Source organism: Belonocnema kinseyi, chromosome 4, assembly GCF_010883055.1.
Source record: "Belonocnema kinseyi isolate 2016_QV_RU_SX_M_011 chromosome 4, B_treatae_v1, whole genome shotgun sequence".
NCBI classification, from domain to species: Eukaryota; Metazoa; Arthropoda; class Insecta; order Hymenoptera; family Cynipidae; genus Belonocnema; species Belonocnema kinseyi.
The window spans coordinates 27,011,611-27,032,723 of NC_046660.1; the positions used below are offsets into that span (position 1 = coordinate 27,011,611).

Below are 21,113 nucleotides of genomic sequence, written 5' to 3' on the forward strand. Positions count from 1 at the left end.
AATATAAAAACAGTAATTTTGAAAATTTAGAAACTAAATAATAGTTTAAATAAACATTGAAGTTTATGTTCAATACCTAAAAAATATTTAGTTATAACAATACAAATTTTTCTTAAAAAATACTGTTCAGAAATTTTAAAAATTCGTCTTTTTGATTTTATCAGCTTTTATATTATTATTTTAATTTTTGCTCTTATTTTTTTATTTAATTCTTAAATTTTGTATTTAGTAAAAAAAAATACTTACATATAATCCGTAAATTATAGATAAATTTCACTGCAATTTTAATATAAAAACAGTAATTTGAAAATTTAGAAACTAAATAATAGTTTAAATAAACATTGAATTTTATGTTCAATACCTAAAAAATATTTAGTTATAACAATAAACATTTTTCTTCAAAAATATTGCTCAGAAATTTTAACAATTCGTCTTTTTGATTTTATCAGCTTTTATATTATTATTTTAATTTTTGTTCTTATTTTTTTATTTAATTCTTAAATTTTATATTTAGTAAAAAAAATAAATACTTACATATAATCCGTGAATTATAAATAAATTTCGCTTCAATTTTAATATAAAAACAGTAATTTTGAAAATTTAGAAACTAAATAATAGTTTAAATAAACATTGAAGTTTATGTTTAATAACTAAAAAATATGTAGTTATAACAATTAAAATTTTTCTTATAAAATATTTTTCAGAAATTTTAAAAATTCGTCTTTTTGATTTTATCAGCTTTTATATTATTTTAGTTTTTTTATTTTAATTTTTGTTCTTATTTTTTATTCAATTCTTAAATTTTGTATTTAGTATAAAAAAACACTTACATATAATCCGTGAATTATAGATAATTTTCACTGCAATTTTAATATACAAAAAGTAATTTTGAAAATTTAGAAACTAAATAATAGTTTAAATAAACATTGAAGTTTACGTTTAATATCTCAAAAATATGTAGTTATAACAATCAAAATTTTTCTTATAAAATATTTTTCAGAAATTTAAAAAATTCCTCTTTTTGATTTTATCAGCTTTTATATTATTTTAGTTTTTTTTTATTTTAATTTTTGTTCTTATTTTTTTATTTAATTCTTAAATTTTATATTTAGTAAAAAAAATAAATACTTACATATAATCCGTGAATTATAAATAAATTTCACTGAAATTTTAATATAAAAAAAATATTTTGAAAATTTAGAAACTAAATAATAGTTTAAATAAACATTGAAGTTTATGTTTAATAACTAAAAAATATGTAGTTATAACAATCAAAATTTTTCTTAAAAAAAAATTTTTCAGAAATTTTAAAAATTCGTCTTTTTGATTTTATCAGCTTTTATATTATTTTAGTTTTTTTTTATATTAATTTTTGTTCTTATTTTTTTATTTAATTCTTAAATTTTATATTTAGTAAAAAAAATAAATACTTACATATAATCCGTGAATTATAAATAAATTTCACTGAAATTTTAATATAAAAAAAATATTTTGAAAATTTAGAAACTAAATAATAGTTTAAATAAACATTGAAGTTTATGTTCAATACCTAAAAAATATTTAGTTATAAGAATAAAAATTTTTCTTAAAAAATACTGTTCAGAAATTTGAAAAATTCGTCTTTTTGATTTTATCAGCTTTTATATTTTTATTTTTATTTTTTTATTTAATTCTTAAATTTTGTATTTAGTATAAAAAAATACTTACATAAAATCCGTGAATTATAAATAAATTTCATTGCAATTTTAATATAATATCCTACTGGTGAAAAGAAAAATAAACTTCAATTTTTTAAACAATTCTTTTATATTCAACATATCTGGCTACAGAAAACAAACAGTAAAATCTATATTATCGGTAACATTTAAAATGAGGTCATGGAATTATACAAAATACTGCTTAAGTGTACTATGCAGAGCTCAATCGCAAAAATTATTGAAATTAAAAGTAGCTCTACGAAAGGCAGTGATTTAAGGTAACTTGCAAGCGTAGAAATATTTTCAGATTTTTTAAAACATTTTTACGTGTACTGATTTTTTCAGTACAAATAGCGGGGCCTGGAAAAGAAAATTTCGGTACGAAAATCCAGATTCACTTTGGTACGAGTACACTGCCTTTTTTAAGTACCGCGCAACTTTTTTTTTAATGCAGAACTAATATGGGTAGTCCATTTTTTTAAATTTTTCATGCCCCCCCCAGATTTTTAAGATCCCCAGAAAATGAAAACTGGCTTTTTTAAATCAATTGATATCAGATTTAAGTTTTTTTTCAGATTAGGAACTAATTCTTGCTTTTAGTGTTTTTCCTCTAAAAATCCTTTTTATAGGGTCCCAAAAAAAAACACGGATGTAAAGAAAATGCGTTATTGCGTATTTTTACCGTTTGTTCATATTTTTTTGCATTTTTTCGCACAAATTGTTTTTTATAATAAAAATATTATTTTTTAATTATAGTTTTTGTATTGGAACAATGATTTAAACGGTTTATTGTTTATAACTATCTTTTCTGAAAATATACCTGGAAAATTTAGGATTTTTTACATTTTCTTCAACATTTCTACGGATCTTTAATTATGAACAATTAATAATGTAATCAGTAAATATAAAAAAGAATGAAAAATATCTAATTTTTTATTGAAATTATTTCCGAAAATATAAAAAGATCAGAATTTAAAAACGGAAAAATTCAGAAATAAAATTAGTAATAGAATATTGTTGAAACAGATATAGTTATTAATGTTTTTTATGATTAATATTTCTGTGTAACTAAAGAGCTAAAGAAAACTTAAAAATGTAAAACAAAAACCAGCAATTTATAGGTTCATTCCAGAAAAGATTGTTAAAAGCAAGAATAAATTTTCATAGCAATTATTGTTAATTTTTATCGATGATTATCAAATAGTCTCAAAAAGTAGAGAAAAGTTCAAGAATGCAGAAAAAACCTCAAATTTTTAGGTTAATTCTAAAAAAAGACCATAATAGACCTTCAGAAATTGTTTAAACAAATTCTGGTTGTTAGTTTCTGTTTAAAAAAATTTCCGCTTAACTAAAGAGCCAAAAAAAAATTTTGGAAAATATATAAAAACCCGCAATTATTTATTTTAATTCGAGAAAAGATTATTATGAGCAATGACATATTTTTAAAAGAATCATTATTATTCATTTCTATTTATGATTATGAAATTATGTCTAAAAAAACGATGAGAAGTTAAAAAATGTAGGAAAAACTTCAACTTTCTTGTATAATTCTGAAAAAGATAATACTAGAAATCAAAAATGTTTTAAACAATTATGGTTGTTAATTTTTATTGATACCAATTTCTGTACAACTTAAAAGCTAAAAAAAAATAAATAAAACAATTATTATTAATCAATCATTAATAAAGAGCAAAAAAATGCAGAAAAAACCTCAATTTTGTCGGTTAATTCTGAAAAAAGATAATAACCAACAATAAGAATCTGTTTAAACAATCCTGTTTTTTAATTATTATTAATACTTTCAGCAATAATAATTTTTTAAACAATCATTATTGTCAATTTTCATTGACGATTATTAAATTATATCTAAAAAGTTGAGGAAAAGTTCAAGAATGTAGAAAACACCTGAACTTTTAAGGTTAATTCTGAAAAAAAAGATAATAAACAATAAGAAATTATTTAAGAAATTATTTAAGAAATTATTGTTGTCAATTGTTACTGATAAAAATTTTATTTAACGAAAGAGTCGAGAAAAAAAGAAAAATGCAAAAAAAAACCTCAGCTTTTTAGGTTAATTATAAAAATAGATGATGATAATAAACAAAAAATTTTTTAAACAATTGTGTTGGTTAATTTTTTTTGACAAAAATTTCTGTATATCTAAAGAGCCAAAAAAATTAAGAATGAAGAAAAAACAGCAATTTCATAGGTTTATTCGAGAAAAGATTGTTATCAACAATAAGACATTTTTTAAACAAGCATTATTGTTAATTTTTATTGATTATGATCAAATTATGTCTACAATTTGAAAAAAGTTCAAGTATGTGGGAAAAACCTAAAATTTTTAGATTAATTCCGAAAAACAAAAATAATAAACAATAAGGAATTTTTAAAACAATAATAAATAAAATAAAAAGCAATTTTGAAATTTAATTAAGGAAAAGATTATTATTAGCAAAAATAATTTGTTAAACAATCATTATTGTTAGTTTTTATTAATCATTATCAATTTATATCTAAAAAGTTGAAGAAATGTTCAAGAATGTAGAGAAAACCTCAACTTTTTAGATTAATTTTGAAAAAAGATAATAAAAAACTATAGGAAATTATTTGAACAATTATGGTTTTCAATTGTTATCGATTTTTATTAATGATTTTTCAAATTTTTCCTAGAAATTTGAGAAAAAGTTTAAATATTTAGGAAAACCTGAATTTTTTAAGTTAATTCTGAAAAACAAAAATAATAAGCAATGAGAAATTGTTTAAATCATTATGCTTATTAATATTTATTTATAAAAATTTATGTACAAGAGCAAAAAAAAATTAAAAATGTGAAAAAAACAGCAATTTCGTAGGTTAATTCGAGAAAAGATTGTTACACACAATAATATATTTTTTAAACAATAATTATTAATAATTATTATTAATGTTTAATACGTTATATCTAAAAAATCGGAAAAATGTCCAAAATGTAGAAATCACTTCAATTTTCTGGGTTAATTGTATAAAAATATAATGATATTAAGCGAGATATTGTTTAAACAATTACGATTGTTCATTTTTATTTATAAAAATTTATGTTTAACTAAGAAACCAAAGAAAAGTTGAAAAATGTAGAAAAAATCGCAATTGTGTATGTTAATTTAAGCAAAGATTGTTAAAAGATAATAAATTTTCTTGACAATTATTGTTGTTAAATTTTTATGGCGATTACCACATTGTCTAAGAAGTCAATAAAAAGTTAAAGAATGCAGAAAAAACTTCAACTTTTTAGGTTAAGTCTGAAAACCAAAAATAATAAACAATTAGAAATTTTTTAAACAATTATGGTTGATAATTCTTATTAATTAATATTTCTGTATGACTTAAGAGTAAAAAAAATGCACAAAAAACAGCAATTTTGTATGTAAATTAAAGAAAAGATTGTTCTAAGCAATAATACATTTTATTAACAATAATTGTTTATTTATATTTATTGATTATTACCTCATTATGCTTGAAGTTGATGAAAAGTTTCAGAATGTAGAAAAAACCTCAATTTTCTACGTTTATTTTAAGAGAAGTTGGTTAAAAAAATAATAAATTGTTTAAATACATTGTAAAATATAATACAAAAATAAACGCAAAAATAAGTGATCAATCATTATGAAGTTTTTTGGGAATTATATAAAAGGGTTCAATATAAAAAAATAAGTGATAAGTATTTTGGAAACCTAAAAAAGAACCTGAATTGTATAGGTTTTGTGCTTTTCTGTATAGGTTGCACTACATTCTTTTGGATAACCTAGAAAAGGATTTTTTATAAAAAAAGTATTCATTTTTTTTCGGAAATGGAAAAAAATCAGATTGAGAGGGCAGCAGTTTGAAAAAAAATCGACATGCATTTTTGAACCACCCTGAATTGTATAGGTTTCGTGGTTTTCTATATAGGTTGCACTACATTTTTTTTATAACCTAGAAAAGGATTAAATATGTGTTCATTTTTTTGGAAACGGTAAAAAATCAGGGTGAGAGGGGAGCAGTTTAAAACAAAAAAATTTAACTAGATTTTTGAACCACCCGGAATTGTATAGGTTTTGCGATTTTCTGTACAGGTTGCGATACAATATTTGGAAATCCTATAAAAGGGTTTAATATAAAAAAAGGGTTTATTTTTTCTTGGAACTCTACAAAAAAAAACCAGAGGGTGGGGATCAGTTTGAAAAAAATCAGTTCATTTTTGGACCACTGAATGGTATAGGTATTTTGCTTCTCTGTATAGGTTGCGATCAAAATTTGTGGGGATCCTATAAAAGATTTCCAAAAAATAAAATAAAAACAAGTTAACTTTTTGGAAACTTACACAAAATCAGTGCATTTTTGAATTACCCTTAATTGTATAGTTTTTGTGCTTTCATGTATAGGTCGCGATAAAATTTTTTTGGAGATCTTAGAGAATGGTTTAATTTAAAAAAATTAAGTGTTTATTTTTTGAGAAACCTAAAAAAAATCAGAAGAGGCAATTTGAAAAAAAATCAGTGCATTTTTTTAACCACCCTGAATTTTATAAGTTTTGTGATTTTCTGTATAGGTACCGATACAAATTTTGGGGATCCAATAAAAGTGTTCAAAGTAAAAAAAATAACAAGTTAATTTTTTGAAAACCTAAGAAAAAATCAGAACAAAAAAATGCATTGCATTTTTGAACTAACCTGAATTGTACAGGTTTTCTACTTTTCTGTATAGGGTGCGACAAAAATTTGTGGGGATCCTATAAAATGTTTGAACTTGAAAAAATAAAAACTTAATTTTTTGGAAACCTAAAATAAACCCTAAATTGTATAGGTTTTGTGCTTTTCTGTATAGGTAGCGTTAATTTTATTAGATATCCTAGAAAAGGATTCAATATAAAAAAGGTGTTCATTTGGTTGGAAGCCAAACAAAAATAAGAGGGAGGGTATCAGGTTTGAAAAAAGTCAGTTCATTTTCGGACCACTTTGAATTGTATAGGTTTTTTTATTTTCTGTATAGGTTGGGGTAAAAATTTGTGGGGATTCTATCAAATGTTAAAAAAAAATTATAATAATAACTTAATTATCTGGAAACCTAAAAAAACCTGAATTGTACAGGTATTGTGCTTTACTGTATAGGTTGCGCTAAATTTTTTTTTGAGGTCCTAGAGAAGGGTTTAATATAAAAAAATTAAGTGTTCATTTTTTTAGAAACCTAAAAAAACGAGAGGAAGGGGGCATTTTGAAAAAAATCATAGCATTTTCGAACTACCCTGAAATGTATAGGTTTTGTGCATTTCTGTATAGGTACCGATATAAATTTTGGGGATCCTATAAAAGTATTCAAAATAAAAAATATAACAAATGAATTTTTTGGAATCCTAAAAAAGATCAGAGGAAAAAAATTCATTGCATTTTTGAACTAACCTGAATTGTATAGGTTTTCTGCTTTTCTGTATAGGTTGCGATAGAATTTCTCGGGGATCCTGTAAAGGGGTTTAACGTAAAAAATTAAGTGTCTATTTTTTCGAAAACCTAAACAAAATCTGAAGAGGGGGCAGTTTGAAAGAAAATCAGAGAATTTATGAACTACCCTGAATTGTACAGGTTTTGCGCTTTTCTGTATAGGTTGCGATAAAAATGTACTATCTTCGAATATTCTTTATTATTGGTTCGATGCCCATTGTCCATACAATTGGGCTATCGGTAGACACAGTCACGTAAGGCTCATCAGCGTAAGTATTGGAAGAACTTACTAAACCATCCATGGCCAAACATTGTTTTTCTGAACAATTATAAAATTATTTGTAAAATTTGAGCAGGAAAAATTCATAATACTTTTTCATAAGAATTGATGCAAAAAATGTTTACCCAAATTCCACTTTAGGCCAGTTGTTGAAACATTTTTGGCCGGAAAACCAATTGGTAAGAGACCACACCAACTGTTACAATTTTTTAAGGCTTCAGGTATTATTATTTTGTGCATTCCTGGCTGCAGTAGCCAAATTAGCGAATTTTTCGATATTTGTATCACCTAAAAAATATTTTAGGTAGAATGAAGACTCAAATAAAAAGTTATGGGAAAAGAAAAAAGAAAAGTTAGCAGGGCGGTCGTTTTCATCTAAGAAAACATTCCCGGTTCGCAAATTTTTTGTCTGTTAATAAAAATTTTAAATTCTAATTTTAAAGCTGAACATTTTTTATTTGCAGTAATAAAAAATAAACTACAAATAAAAGAACTCAAAATGGAACTCTTGAATTTGAAACTTTTGAAATTGAAGTTTAAAAGTTTTTTAATTCAAAAATTTTGTATTGAATGCTCAATAATTAACTTTTAAAAAATAGAAGAAACTACCATTTTCCCATTAAATAATTTCAAATGAAATGCAGATAAACTGCAAAATTTAGAACTTATAAAAATTAATAAATTCAGAGTCGAATTCAATTATAAAAATATGAATCCACGTTATCATTTTCATTGCCCTAAATTAAAGAAGCAATTAACATTAAAATTTTCAAAATTATAATTATTCTTTTTTAAAAATTTAGGAAATCCTTATAAATCTTTTTGAATGTTCTTTTAAAATAATATTACAAAATAAAAAATTATTTTCAATTTTTAATTGTTTAAGTCTTCAAAACTGAATTTTAAAATTCTTTAAATAAAAAATAAAAACATAAAATAGAAAACTTTTGAAGTAAAAGATTTTCGCATTACGCATTGTAAACTGAATGATGTCATAATTGAACAAGATGACAGTTTAAGTAATTATTTCAAATATTTGTAAAAATTCCCGATCCAGCGGCCACCCTGAAAAAGGGAAAGGAAAAAGTAAAGAAAAAGGGCAAAGATAAGTAGAGAGGAAAGAGGGAACAGGAAAATTTAATGAAAGTCAGTGAAATTTCACTGAGGCGAAAAAAGTGAGGGGAAAGGGTACATGGAAAAGGTAAGGTGAGGGAGGAGCAAAAAAATAACAATTACACTCTTCAAATTAGTAAAAACAAGGGAAATTGGGGGAAAAAGTGAAGGGAAAATGGAAAAAAAGTCAAGGAACGGGAAAATAGGAGAACTCAAAATATGAAAAAGGAGAGGAGAACAGGGAAAGAGAAGAGAAAGTTGAGAGGAGAAAGAAAAAAGAGGAGAGGAGATTAGGGAAAAGAAAATGGCTATTATTCTCTGAAACGAAGGAGGGTAAGAATTGGGGGGGGGGGGCAGGAAAATTGGAAAAAAGAGGAAAAACAAATGGGAAAGTAGTAAAGGAACGGGAAAATAGAAGAATTAAAAATAGGAAAGAGGAGAGGAGAAATGAGAGAGGAGAGAAGGGGAAAGAAAATACCAATTACTCTATAATTTCAAATTAGTGAAAATTAACTGAAACGAAAAAGGGTCAAAATTCAGGGGAAAGGATAAAGGATGGAGAAGGGCAGGAAAAATGAAAAAGAAGAGGAAAAAGAAAAGGGAAAATAGTAAAGGAATGGGAAAATAAAATAAATTAAAATAGGAAAAAGGAGAGGGGAACAGGGAAAGAGAAGAGAAAGTTGAGAGGAGAAAGGAAAAAGAGGAGAGGAGATAAAGGAAGAGAAAAGGGCAATTATTCTCTGAAACGAAGGAGGGTAAAAATTGGGGAGGAGGGAAGGGCATAGGGGAAGAGGGCAGGGCAATTGGAAAAAAGAGGAAAAACAACAGGGAAAGTAGTAAAGGAACGGGAAAATAGAAGAATTAAAAATAGGAAGGAGGAGAGAAGGGGAAAGAAAATACCAATTACTCTATAATTTCAAATTCGTGAAAATTCACTTAAACGAAAAAGGGTCAAAATTCAGGGGAAAGGATAAAGGATGGAGAAGGGCAAGAAAAATGAAAAAGAAGAGGAAAAAGAAAATGAAAATAGTAAAGGAAAGGGAAAATGGGATAAATTAAAATAGGAAAAGGAGAGGGGAACAGGGAAAGAGAAGAGAAAGTTGAGAGGAGAAAGGAAAAAGAGGAGAGGAGATAAAGGAAGAGAAAAGGGCAATTATTCTCTGAAACGAAGGAGGGTAAAAATTGGAGAGGAGGGAAGGGCATAGGGGAAGAGGGCAGGACAATTGGAAAAAAGAGGAAAAACACAAGGGAAAGTAGTAAAGGAACGGGAAAATAGAAGAATTAAAAATAGGAAGGAGGAGAGGAGAGAAGGTGAAAGAAAATACCAATTACTCTATAATTTCAAATTCGTGAAAATTCACTTAAACGAAAAAGGGTCAAAATTCAGGGGAAAGGATAAAGGATGGAGAAGGGCAGGAAAAATGAAAAAGAAGAGGAAAAAGAAAATGAAAATAGTAAAGGAAAGGGAAAATAGGATAAATTAAAATAGGAAAAAGGAGAGGGGAACAGGGAAAGAGAAGAGAAAGTTGAGAGGAGAAAGGAAAAAGAGGAGAGGAGATAAAGGAAGAGAAAAGGGCAATTATTCTCTGCAATGAAGGAGGGTAAAAATTGGGGAGGAGGGAAGGGCATAGGGAAAGAGGGCAGGACAATTGGAAAAAAAGAGGAAAAACAACAGGGAAAGTAGTAAAGGAACGGGAAAATAGAAGAATTAAAAATAGGAAAGAGGAGAAATGAGAGAGGAGAGAAGGGGAAAGAAAATACCAATTACTCTATAAATTCAAATTAGTGAAAATTCATTGAAAAAGAGCAGGGAAAATGGAAGAATGAAGAGAAAAAATAAAGAAACAGGAAAATATAACTAAAAATAGGAAAGGGGAAAGGAGATAAGGGAAAATAAAATAAAAATGAACCTTAAACAATCGAGAGTAAAATTGAAAGGGAAAAAGAAAAGGGGAAGTAGTAAACGAACGAGAAAATGGGAAAACAAAAAAAGGAAAGGGGACAGGTAAAAATATAAAATAATACTTACTCTCTAACTTCAAATCAGTGAAAATTGATTGAAGCGAAGAAGAGTAAGAGTTTAGGGAATAGGGTGAAAGAGGAGAGGAAAAATTGAAAAGAAGAAAAAAATAAAAGGAAAAGTAGTAAAGGAACGGGAAAATAGAAGAATTAAAAATAGGAAAGAGGAGAGAAGAGAACGAGAAAGAAAATACCAATTACTCTATAACTTCAAATTAGTGAAAGTTCGCTGAAACGAACAAGAGTAAAAAGGAATGAAAAAGAAGAGGAAAAATAAAAGGGAAAATAGTAAAGGAATGGGAAAATAGGAGAACTCAAAATAGGAAACAGGAGAGGGGAAAGGAGATAACGGAAAAGAAAGTAACAATTACTCTTAAACAGAGGTGAGTACAAATTTAGAGGATAGGGGGAAAGAGGGCAGAGAAAATGGAAAGGAGGAAAAATAAAAGGAAAAAAAGTAAAGGAACGGGAAAATAGTAGAACTAAGAATATGAAAGGGGAAAGGGAATAAAATAAAAATGAAGCTCTAAATTCAAATTAAAGAAAATTTCCTGAAACGAAGGGTAAAAAGTTGATGGGATAGGGGAAAATAAAGGAATAATTAATCTCTAAATTCGAGTCAGTGAAAGTTCACTGAAAAGGAAGAGCGGAAAAAGGGAGTACCGGAGTTTTGTCCAAGATATGTAGACTTTTATATAAGGTGCTGATGCCGGCGATTATTTGATCAAACCTTCCGCTTGTTTCAGCAAGTACATACGCGGCTTTCAGCTATGTAACAGTAACAGTCAGACATTTTATTGTAAGAGCAAGAGATGATTATCTGATGGTGTAAAAATCATCGTGCCGAAAAGATTACTTTGATCTCACTTTCTCTGCAATAAAAGCCAAGTTCTTGCAGCGATTTGGTATAGTCCGTTTTATTCTGATCCATGGTACGAAGGACCTTCGAACCATGAGATTCTAATTTTTTAAGTGTTCCCGCCGACACGCTATCCATATCTCCAGTTATAAGAGTTGGTAAATACTCTTGACAGCTGCCATTTAGAACCTTTTCTCCATCCTTTCCCAGAAAGGTCAACCATCTGTCTGTTCCGCCATCGACAGTGACCGTGACTTTGGCTAAATAAATTTAATACGAATGACAGAAGGAAAATACACGATTTCCTTTCAAACGTAAGTAAAAGAAGGTTAAACTTTTTACAAGCCGATCTATGAAAAAAAAATTAAAAGGGAAATGAAAAAGCACAAGACGAAACTAGCGGAAAGAAGAGGAAATGATAGGAAGGGAGGGGCGAGAAGCGGTGTTCGGAAAGCATAGTATAGAGAAATGGAGAGGACAAGTGGCAAGGAAACAGGGGAATGGAGCAAAAGAAGAGGAGAATAGAGGAAAAGAAAAGAGGGAGGAAGAAGGAAAGGTATGCCGAGAGGATAGGAGAAGGGCAAGAGAACAGGAGAAAACGCAGCGGAAAAGAAAGAAGGCGTGAGGCGAGTAAAAAATGATAAAAGCAGGGGCGAGAGGAGGGGATAGAAGTGATGATAAGGAAGAGGAGAAGGAAGGGAAACGGGGGAAAGAAGCGGAAAAGAAAGGAAAGAAGAGGAAATAAGGGAAGAGAATAGGTGTGCGGAAAGGATAGGATAGAGGAGGGGAGAGGAAAAGTGGCAAGGTAACATGGAAATGGAGAGGAAAGAAAAGAGAGGAAAAGAGAGGCAAGAAGGAGAGAAGTGCGCAGAGAGGATATGGGAGGGTCAAAGGAACAGGAGAAAAAGAAGCCGAAAAAAAAAGAAAAGCAGAATGAAGTAGGAAGGGGAGAGAGTAAAGGATCGAAAGCAGGGGAGAGAATAGAGAAGAGGAGGGGAAAAGTGGCAAGGGAACTGTGGAAGGGATCGGAAAGAAGAGCAGAAAAGAGGAAAAGAAAAGTGGGAGGAAGAGAGAGGTGTGCGGAGAGGATAGGGGTGGTGGGGCAAGGGAACAGGAGAAGAAAAAGCGGAAGAGAGAAGAGGAGAAGAAAGCCAGAAGGGAAGATGATAGGAGAGAGGAAAGGATATGGGAGGGGGGAAAGAGGAAAGATAAACTTCAGAAAGAAGCGGAAAGAAGACGATAAGAAAGGAAGGCAGAGAAAAGGAGGAGAGAAGTGGTGTGCGGAGAGTGCAGAGTAGGGGGCGGGGGATAGGAAAAGGGGGAATGAGCGGAAAGAAGCGGGAAATAAATTAGGGGAGAAGAAAGGATGGGAGGAAAGAAGTGTGAGGGAGAGGAAAACGGGAAAATGGAACGGAGGAAAGGCGTGGAAAAGAAAGGAGAAAAGTGAAAAGGAGTGGTGTTCGGAGAAGAGGAGGGGAGAGGAAAAGGGGAAAGAATAGGAAAGAAAAATAAGGCCAAACGAAAGGAAGAGAGGAGAAAGGAGAGGGGAGATGAAAAAGGGAAAATGGAACAGAGGAAAGGAGTGGAGAAGATGGATAAATTCACAATCTAAAATGAAATAGTTAAATTTTCAGCTAACAGAATTAATTTTCAAGAACAAAAACAATTTTAACAACATTGTGGAATTTTCTACAAGTTAATTCAATTTTCAACCAAAAGAATGTATTTTTCGCGAAATTGTAGAATTTTCAAATAAATAAATAAATTTGCAATAAAAAATGTCATTTCAAGCAAATGAAAAATCTTTAAGAAAAAAATGATTTTTTACAAAATCTCTTTTAATTTTCTACAATGTAAATTAATTTTCAATTAAAATAAATTCTCAACGAGAAAGATAGAATAGTATTTCAACCAAACCAGATTTAAATTTTAAATAAAAAACAGCTCAAGTCTACCAAAGAAAAGACGAATTTTCAACTAAGAAAGATGAATTTACAATAAAAAATGAACTAGTTAAATTTCCAGTTAAAAGAATTAATTTTCAACCAAAAAGAAAATAATTTTCAAAAAAATTGTAGAATTTTCTACAAATTAATTCAATTTTCAAACAGAAGAAAAAAATTCAAACTACAAAAATGACATTTTAACAAAATTGTTAAATTAAAAAAAACACAAATAAATTTGCAATAAAAGAAACGAAATTTCAACTAAAATGAAAAACCTTCAACCAAAACATTATTTTTATTTTTTACAATTATTTTTAGATATTATTATATATAATACAATAAAAATATAATTATATTATACAAATATTTAAAAAAAATTGTTGAATTATTAACTAGAAAAAAAAAATAATTTACAATAAAAAATAGAATAGTTAAATTTTCAACCAAAAATAAATGAATTTTTAAGCTAGATGAATAATTTCTTGCAAAATTTTTTTTTCTAAATAAAATGAAATAGTTCAATTTTCAGTTAAAAACTTAATTTTCAACCGAAAATAAATTTACAATAAAAAATGAAATAGTTAAATTTTCCATTAAAAAATTTAATTTTCAAGTAAAAAAGAAAATTATTTTCAACAAAATTGTGGAATTTTTACAATTTAATTCAATTTTCAACCAAAAGAAAAAATATTTTCAAACTAAAAAAATGACATTTTCACAAAATTGAATTTAAAAAAACTTCAATAAAAGAAATTAAACTTCAACAAATCAGTTAAATTTTCAACCAAAAAAATTTTTTTTTACAAAATTATGTATTTTTCTACAAATTAATTCAATTTTTCAACCCAAAGAAAATTCTTTTCAAACCAGAAAAATGCATTTTTCGCGAAATTGTAGAATTTTCAAATAAATAAATAAATTTGCAATAAAAAATTAACTAGTTAAATTTCCATTTAAAAAAATTATTTTTCTACCAAAAAGGAAAATAATTTTCAAAAAAATTGTAGAATTTTCTACAAATAAATTCACTTTTCAAACAAGAGAAAAAAATTTCAAACCCAATAAATGATATTTTAACGAAATTATTGAATTAAAAAAAATAATAATAATAAATTGAAAATAAAAAAAATGAAATTTCAACTGAAATAAAAAATTTCTAACCAAAAAATTATATTCCACAAAATTTATTTGATTTTCTATAATGTAGATTATTTTTAATCAAAATAGATGAATTTTAAACGAGACAAAAAATGAATTTAGAAAAAAATGCGATTAAAAAAAATTAACTAGTTAAATTTCCATTTAAAAAAATTATTTTTCTACCAAAAAGGAAAATAATTTTCAAAAAAATTGTAGAATTTTCTACAAATTAATTCAATTTTCAAACAGAAGAAAAAAATTCAAACTGAAAAAATGACATTTTAACAAACTTGTTAAATTTAAAAAAAACATGAATAAATCTGTAATAAAAGAAATGAAATTTCAACTAATATGAAAAACCTTCAACCAAAAAATTATTTTTATCAATTTTATTTTTATTTTTTACAACTATTTTTAGATATTATTATATATAATACAATAAAAATCTAACTATATTATACAAATATTTTTTCAAAAAATAGTTGAATTATCAACTAGAAAAAAAAAATTTACAATAAAAAATAGAATAGCTAAATTTTCCACCAAAAATAAATTAATTTTTAAGCTAGTAAATTTTTTTTTAACAAAATACTTGAATTTTGAACTAAGAAAGATAAATTTACAATAAAAGATGAAATAGTTAAATTTTCCGTTAAAAAACTTAATTTTCAAGTAAAAAAGAAAATTATTTTCAACGAAATTGTGGAATTTCTACAAATTAATTAAATTTTCAACCAAAAGAAGAGGATTTTGAAACTAAAAATATTACATTTTAATAAAATTGTTAAATTTTGAAAAAACATAAATAAATTTGAAATAAAAGAATTGAATTTTCAAATAAAAATATAGATTTTTAAGGTAGAAAATTTTCCTAAAAAAATGTTTTTCTAACAAAATATATGACTTTTTCAACCAAAAAAGCATTAAAAAAACAACAAACTTACCATAAAAAATTGCACAGTTAAATTTTCAGTTGAAAGAAAATAATTTTCATCAAAAAAGTTACATTTTTCTACAAATTAGTTCAATTTTCAAGTGAATCGATGTATTTTCAACCTTAAGATTAATTTTCTAAAAAGAAATACAAATTTTAAACAAAACGTATGAATTTTCAAGAGTAAAATTTAGTTTTTAACGATTTTTTAATTATTTTTAATAAGTTTTTGCCTAGATCCTAACAATTTGAAGTTTAATGAAATTTTTAAAAACTAAATTCCAGCCTTCAAGCGTAAAAAAAAACTTTGAAGCAATTTCCTCAATAAAAGTTAAAAAAAAATAACATAACCTAAATTTACCTGTTTTCCAAATGTTTTTTATAACACTCTCTTCACATAAAATGGGTCTATTTAGGACAACAATTGCATGATTTTCGTCTAAAGAACGAAAAATTTCTGTGGGATCCCAGAGTTGACACATTTGATTTTCCATATTGGACTTTTTGCTACATTCCCGAAACTGAAACAAAATTCCATAAAGTGCTTTCCTTTCTTTCATAAAATAATCAAAACCGTAACAAAATAAAATAATTTTGTTTCTTTATTAATTATTTGATTTAGAAAATTGTTTAATTTAATAAATATTGAGGTTAGAACTTGAAGAATGAGATATATTTTATGATGTATTCATATTTCCGGATTATTTAATAAATATGAAATCATTGCTGTTAACTGACATTCCCTAAATGTTACCTGTTTATAAAGAATACTAAACAAACCGAAGCGAGTGCGCGTTAAAAGTTTCACTGGTGACCTCATTTTTATTCAGTAGCCCTGCCAATGCCAAAGCTCTGCGAAATTCATCCACATGCAGTGCTCGTAACGAGTGCCCGAACTCTTCTACGCATGCGTCGCCTTCGGTCTCTGATTCGTTGATGATCGCGCGCAATTCGAAATGCTAAAAATTAACATTTTTATTGTTGAACATTTTTATTGAAAAACAAGATTGTCAATACATTTTAATATTATAATAAACTTTAAATAACAAAATTTTTGAATAATGAAAAGTATGCAAGAAAAATACAAGTGAGTAACAAAGGATATTTTTTATTTACACAGAGATGCACTTAATAAATTTTTATTTTTATGAAGATTCATTAATATCGGTCTCATAAGCATTTATATACGTTAAAATGACATTATTCATTATAACAATTAAAATGTTATTTATTAGAATTATAAATTGCGCACGAACAGCAACGAATCAGACACCGAGCGCGACGCATGCGTAGAAGAGTTCAGGGCACTCGTTACGAGCACTGTCCACATGTAATATTAAGTCAAATGAGAGATCCTCTAGGAAGAGTTGAGACACACAGGCTCACACACACTTGTCACTGCGCATCGCGATTAGTCCGTAACCAGAAGTCCTCATAAAGAGCACAAAAGTTTGATACGCTCAATGCATCCATGGAAATGTATACGACTGGTATACGATTATAGAGGGGACAGGGAAGTTAACTCGGTTTTAGATGACAATACACCGATAAATCGTGTTTAGTGGTGTTTAGAAAAAAGAAAAAAATTCCAGGACAAAATTTATTTGCCCAAAAATTACGAATTAAAAAAAAAGATTAGATTTCAACCATAAACATTGATTTTCGACAAAATAAATGAATTTAGAACCAAATAGTTGAACTGTCAACTAAAAAAGGATTCACTACTAACCAAAAATAAAACATGCTAATTTTTTGTTATGAAGATGATTTTCAACCACCAAACAAAGAATTTTCAACAAAATAGTTAGATTTTCAAACGAAGGAATACATTTATAATGAGAAATATTAATGTTTCAACAAACAAGACGCTTTTTTCACCAAATATGTATTTGAATTTTCAACAAAATAGTTGAATTTTTTAAATGTAAATTTTAAATCGAACATGAAATAATTAAACCTTGAGTCGTTTCTTGAAAATATTCAATTCAAAACATTATTTTAACCCAAAAAACAAAGTTGTAATAAAATAGTTAAATTTTCAAATAACAAGTTTAATTTTCTTTTAAAATAGACGAATTTTTTATCAAAATATCTAAATTTTCAACTAACAAAACCAAGTTTTAAATACAAAATAGAGTAGTTTTTTCTCAATATTTCTTTGTTGAAAATTTGTCTTTCTAGTAGAAACACGTACTTTGCATTTTTATAGAATACGATAATGTTATAGTTGTAATACTCAGAAATGCGTAAGAAAAAGTGAACAGTAATTAAAATATTAAATTTTTTCTCTTGAAACTGAACGAATTACTGTTTTAATTTATATTACAAATGAAATATATACTTTTTTGAATAATTTGTACAACAAAATATGTTTTTGATTTATTAAATTTTCGTAGAACTCGGAGCTGAACTGAGAGCGCACTCTAATGAGTGGTAAACTTCCCCATAAGGACGCTTTGAGCTACTGCGGTTGCGTCAGGGCCGCGGCCTAATTGGCCGCAGTTGGTGCAGAATTCAAAATGGGTAAGGAAAACAATCGTTGTGATTAAAGTAAATAATTGTTATGAAATGCATAAGAATGTATATAAATTGCAATTACAAAACGTTTTTCTAAATATGAATTAGTCATTGGAATTTATTAAAAAAAGAACAGTTATTTAGGAATGAAATATTATAATTTTTACCTTGACTGAAATGAAAATCATATATTCTATGTGTATTCTCGTGAATTTTATAATAACTATTTATTGGAATAAAAATAATTATTTTAAATACCCATTTTGAATTTCGCGCCAATCACGGCCAACGAACACGCCAGTGGTGTCAGAACGCGGATATCTCTGACATGCGCAGTAGATATTTCTGTGTATTTTCAGGTTATATAACTCCATGTTTCAATTTAAAAATACGCATAATTACTACTGCGCACGCCAGAGATATCCGTATTCTGACACCAGTGCAACACGAGAACCTGACGCAAGCGCAGTAGGTCAAGGTAGGTTTGCAGCTGCCATTTGGGAGCCGCAAAACAGAAGGTGCATGATTACTACTGTAAGTTTGTGTGTGAGTCGAAAATGCACGGCTCGACTTCGGCGATTCGAATGATTCGCATGATTATTAATTTCATGCATGCGTCGATTTTGAGGTGATTTTTTTCACGTGTATATAATATGAATATTATTATTATCATATATATATATATATATTATTAATGTTAATATCATAACTATAAAATAATATATTAATATCAATTACTAGTTGACTAATTCTTAATATAAATAGTTAAACTTTCAACTAAAACAATTAGTTTTCTTGAAAAAACTTAATTTTTAATAAAATATATGCATTTTGCACTAAAGAAATTTATTTTCCACCAAGACTTGTTTTCTATACAAAAAATTAATGTTTAACCATAGTTCAATTTTCGACAAAAAAGATTAATTTTCTACCTAGAAAGACGAGTATTCAATAAAATACAAAAATTTTCAAATAAAAAATATCACTTTTCAATGAAACACAGAATAGTGCAATTTGTAGTTAAACAAATAAATTATTTTTAACCAAAAACAAAAATAATTTTCTATGAAATAGTTAAATTTTCAGAAAACAAATTTTTCCAACTAAAATGATGAATCATGAACCAAAAATAAAACTAAAATTCTAACAAAGTAGTTCCCCTTTCAACCAGGAAATATGAAAAAAAATCGTTGAAATTTTTTGAAACCGCTTGAAATTATTGAAATGAATTGAAAATTCCTTGGAATGTTTTAAAATATCCTGGAATATTTTAATTCATTTAAAATGTCTTGAAATTTTTCCAAGCTCTTTAAAATTCCTTGCAATTTTAAAAATACCCTAAAAAATTTCAAATTCTTTAAAATCCCATAAATTAATAGAAAATGCCTTGGAGTCTATCAAAATATCCAAAGATATATAAAGTCCTTTAAAATCTCATATTAAATTATTGTAATGAATTGAAAATTCCTTGGAACCTTTTAAAATACTCTCAAATATATCGAAACCTTCAAAATCTTTTGAAACACCTTGGCATCTTTTAAAGATTTCTAAAGTACTTTGGAATTTTTTTAAAATAAACCTGCTAAAGTTGTTTATATTCTTTCAAATTCCTTTCAAATATAAAAATAAGTTGAAAATTCCTTGACATCATTCATAAATTCCTCAAATATTTAAAATCCTTTAAAATCTTTTGAAATCTCTTGTAATTTTTTAAAGCTCTTGAAAATTCCTTAAAATTTTAAAAGTACCCTGCAATATTTCAAATCCTGTAGAATCTCATACTAAATTATTATAATCAACCCGGTTGATTAATTTACAACTTATGAGATTATAAACATGAAAAAACTGCAACAACAAAGCAATGAAACAATTAAAATCTAAGTTTAGATGAAACTGTGAAATGAGATTTGAAAAATTTGAGAGAATTTTAAAAGGTTCCAATGAATTTTCAATTCATTACAGAAATTTAATATGAGATTTTTAAGGATTTGAAATATTTCAGGGTATCTTTAAAATTTCAAGATATTTTTAAGAGCTTTTAAAAATTTCAAGAGATTTCAAAAGGCTTTTAAGGATTTTAAATATTTGAGGATGTTTTAAAAGATGTCAAAGGAATTTTCAATTTATTTTTATAATTTAAAAGAATTTCAAAGATTTAAAAAAATTTTAGAGGAATCACTTTTTTAAATTCTACAGCACTTTAGAAATCTTAAAAAAATAGTTCTAGGTATTTCAAAATATTTCAAAGGATTTGAAAAATTTGAGAGAATTTTAAAAGATTCCAATGAATTTTCACTTCATTACAGAAATTTAATATGAGATTTTAAAGGATTTGAAATATTTCTGGGTATCTTTAAAATTTCAAGATATTTTCAAAAGCTTTAAAAAATTTCAAGAGATTTAAAAATATTTTAAAGGATTTTAAATATTTTACGATGTTATAAAAGATGTCAAGGAAGTTTCAACTTATATTTATAATTGAAAGGAATTTCAGAGAATTTAAATAACTTTAGCAGGTTTATTTAAGAAAATTCCAAAGTACTTTAGAAATCTTTAAAAGATGTCAAGGTGCTTCAAAAGATTTGGAAGGTTTCGATATATTTGAGAGTATTTTAAGAGGTTCCAAGGAATTTTCAATTTATTACAGTAATTTAATATGAGATTTTAAAAGATTTGATATATCTAAGAATATTTTAATAGCATCCGAGGCATTTTCAATTGATTTCAATAATTTAGTATGAGATTTCAAAGGATTTGAAATATTTTAGGGTATTTTCAAAACTGCAAAGAATTTTCAAGAGCTTTGAAACACTTCAAGAGATTTTGAATGATTTAAAATATTTCAGGATATTTTAAAACATTCCAAGAAATTTTCAATTCATTTCAATAACTTCAAGCAGTTTCAAAGAATTTTAACAATTTTTTTCATATTTCCTGGTTGAAGGTGGAACTACGAGGGTAGTTCAATAAGTCCTTAGAATGACCAACAGATGGCGCGCGAATCGCTCCAAATCATCTGTTTTCAGATGATCCAAATCATCTGTTTTCATCTCCCGACTAGATATATGGTGCAGTCACAGTCCACATCTTCTGAGTTTACGTGTTTTTATAACCAATTGAAAAAAAAATTTTTTCGTTAAGAAAAATGGAAA

General features: G+C 26.6%; 1 protein-coding gene across 3 annotated transcripts; it reads right to left on the reverse strand.

Moving 5' to 3' along the window:
• Window positions 1–5,288: 5,288 nt before the first annotated feature.
• LOC117171552 (thiamin pyrophosphokinase 1) lies at window positions 5,289–16,259 on the reverse strand. 3 transcript variants are annotated; one of them, XM_033358978.1, is made up of 6 exons: window positions 16,225–16,259; window positions 15,806–15,965; window positions 11,422–11,684; window positions 11,229–11,333; window positions 7,559–7,721; window positions 5,289–7,472 (listed from the first exon to the last, which is right to left on the reverse strand). In XM_033358978.1, the coding sequence occupies exons 2-6, from the start codon at window positions 15,936–15,938 to the stop codon at window positions 7,333–7,335; spliced, it is 804 nt and encodes a 267-aa protein (XP_033214869.1). In that variant the 5' UTR covers window positions 15,939–15,965; window positions 16,225–16,259; the 3' UTR covers window positions 5,289–7,332. The 3 variants fall into 3 exon arrangements, with proteins under 3 accessions (XP_033214869.1, XP_033214868.1, XP_033214867.1); XM_033358977.1 differs by having other exon boundaries at window positions 16,199–16,257; XM_033358976.1 differs by lacking the exon at window positions 16,225–16,259 and having other exon boundaries at window positions 15,806–16,078.
• Between the last annotated feature and the right edge of the window lie 4,854 nt (window positions 16,260–21,113).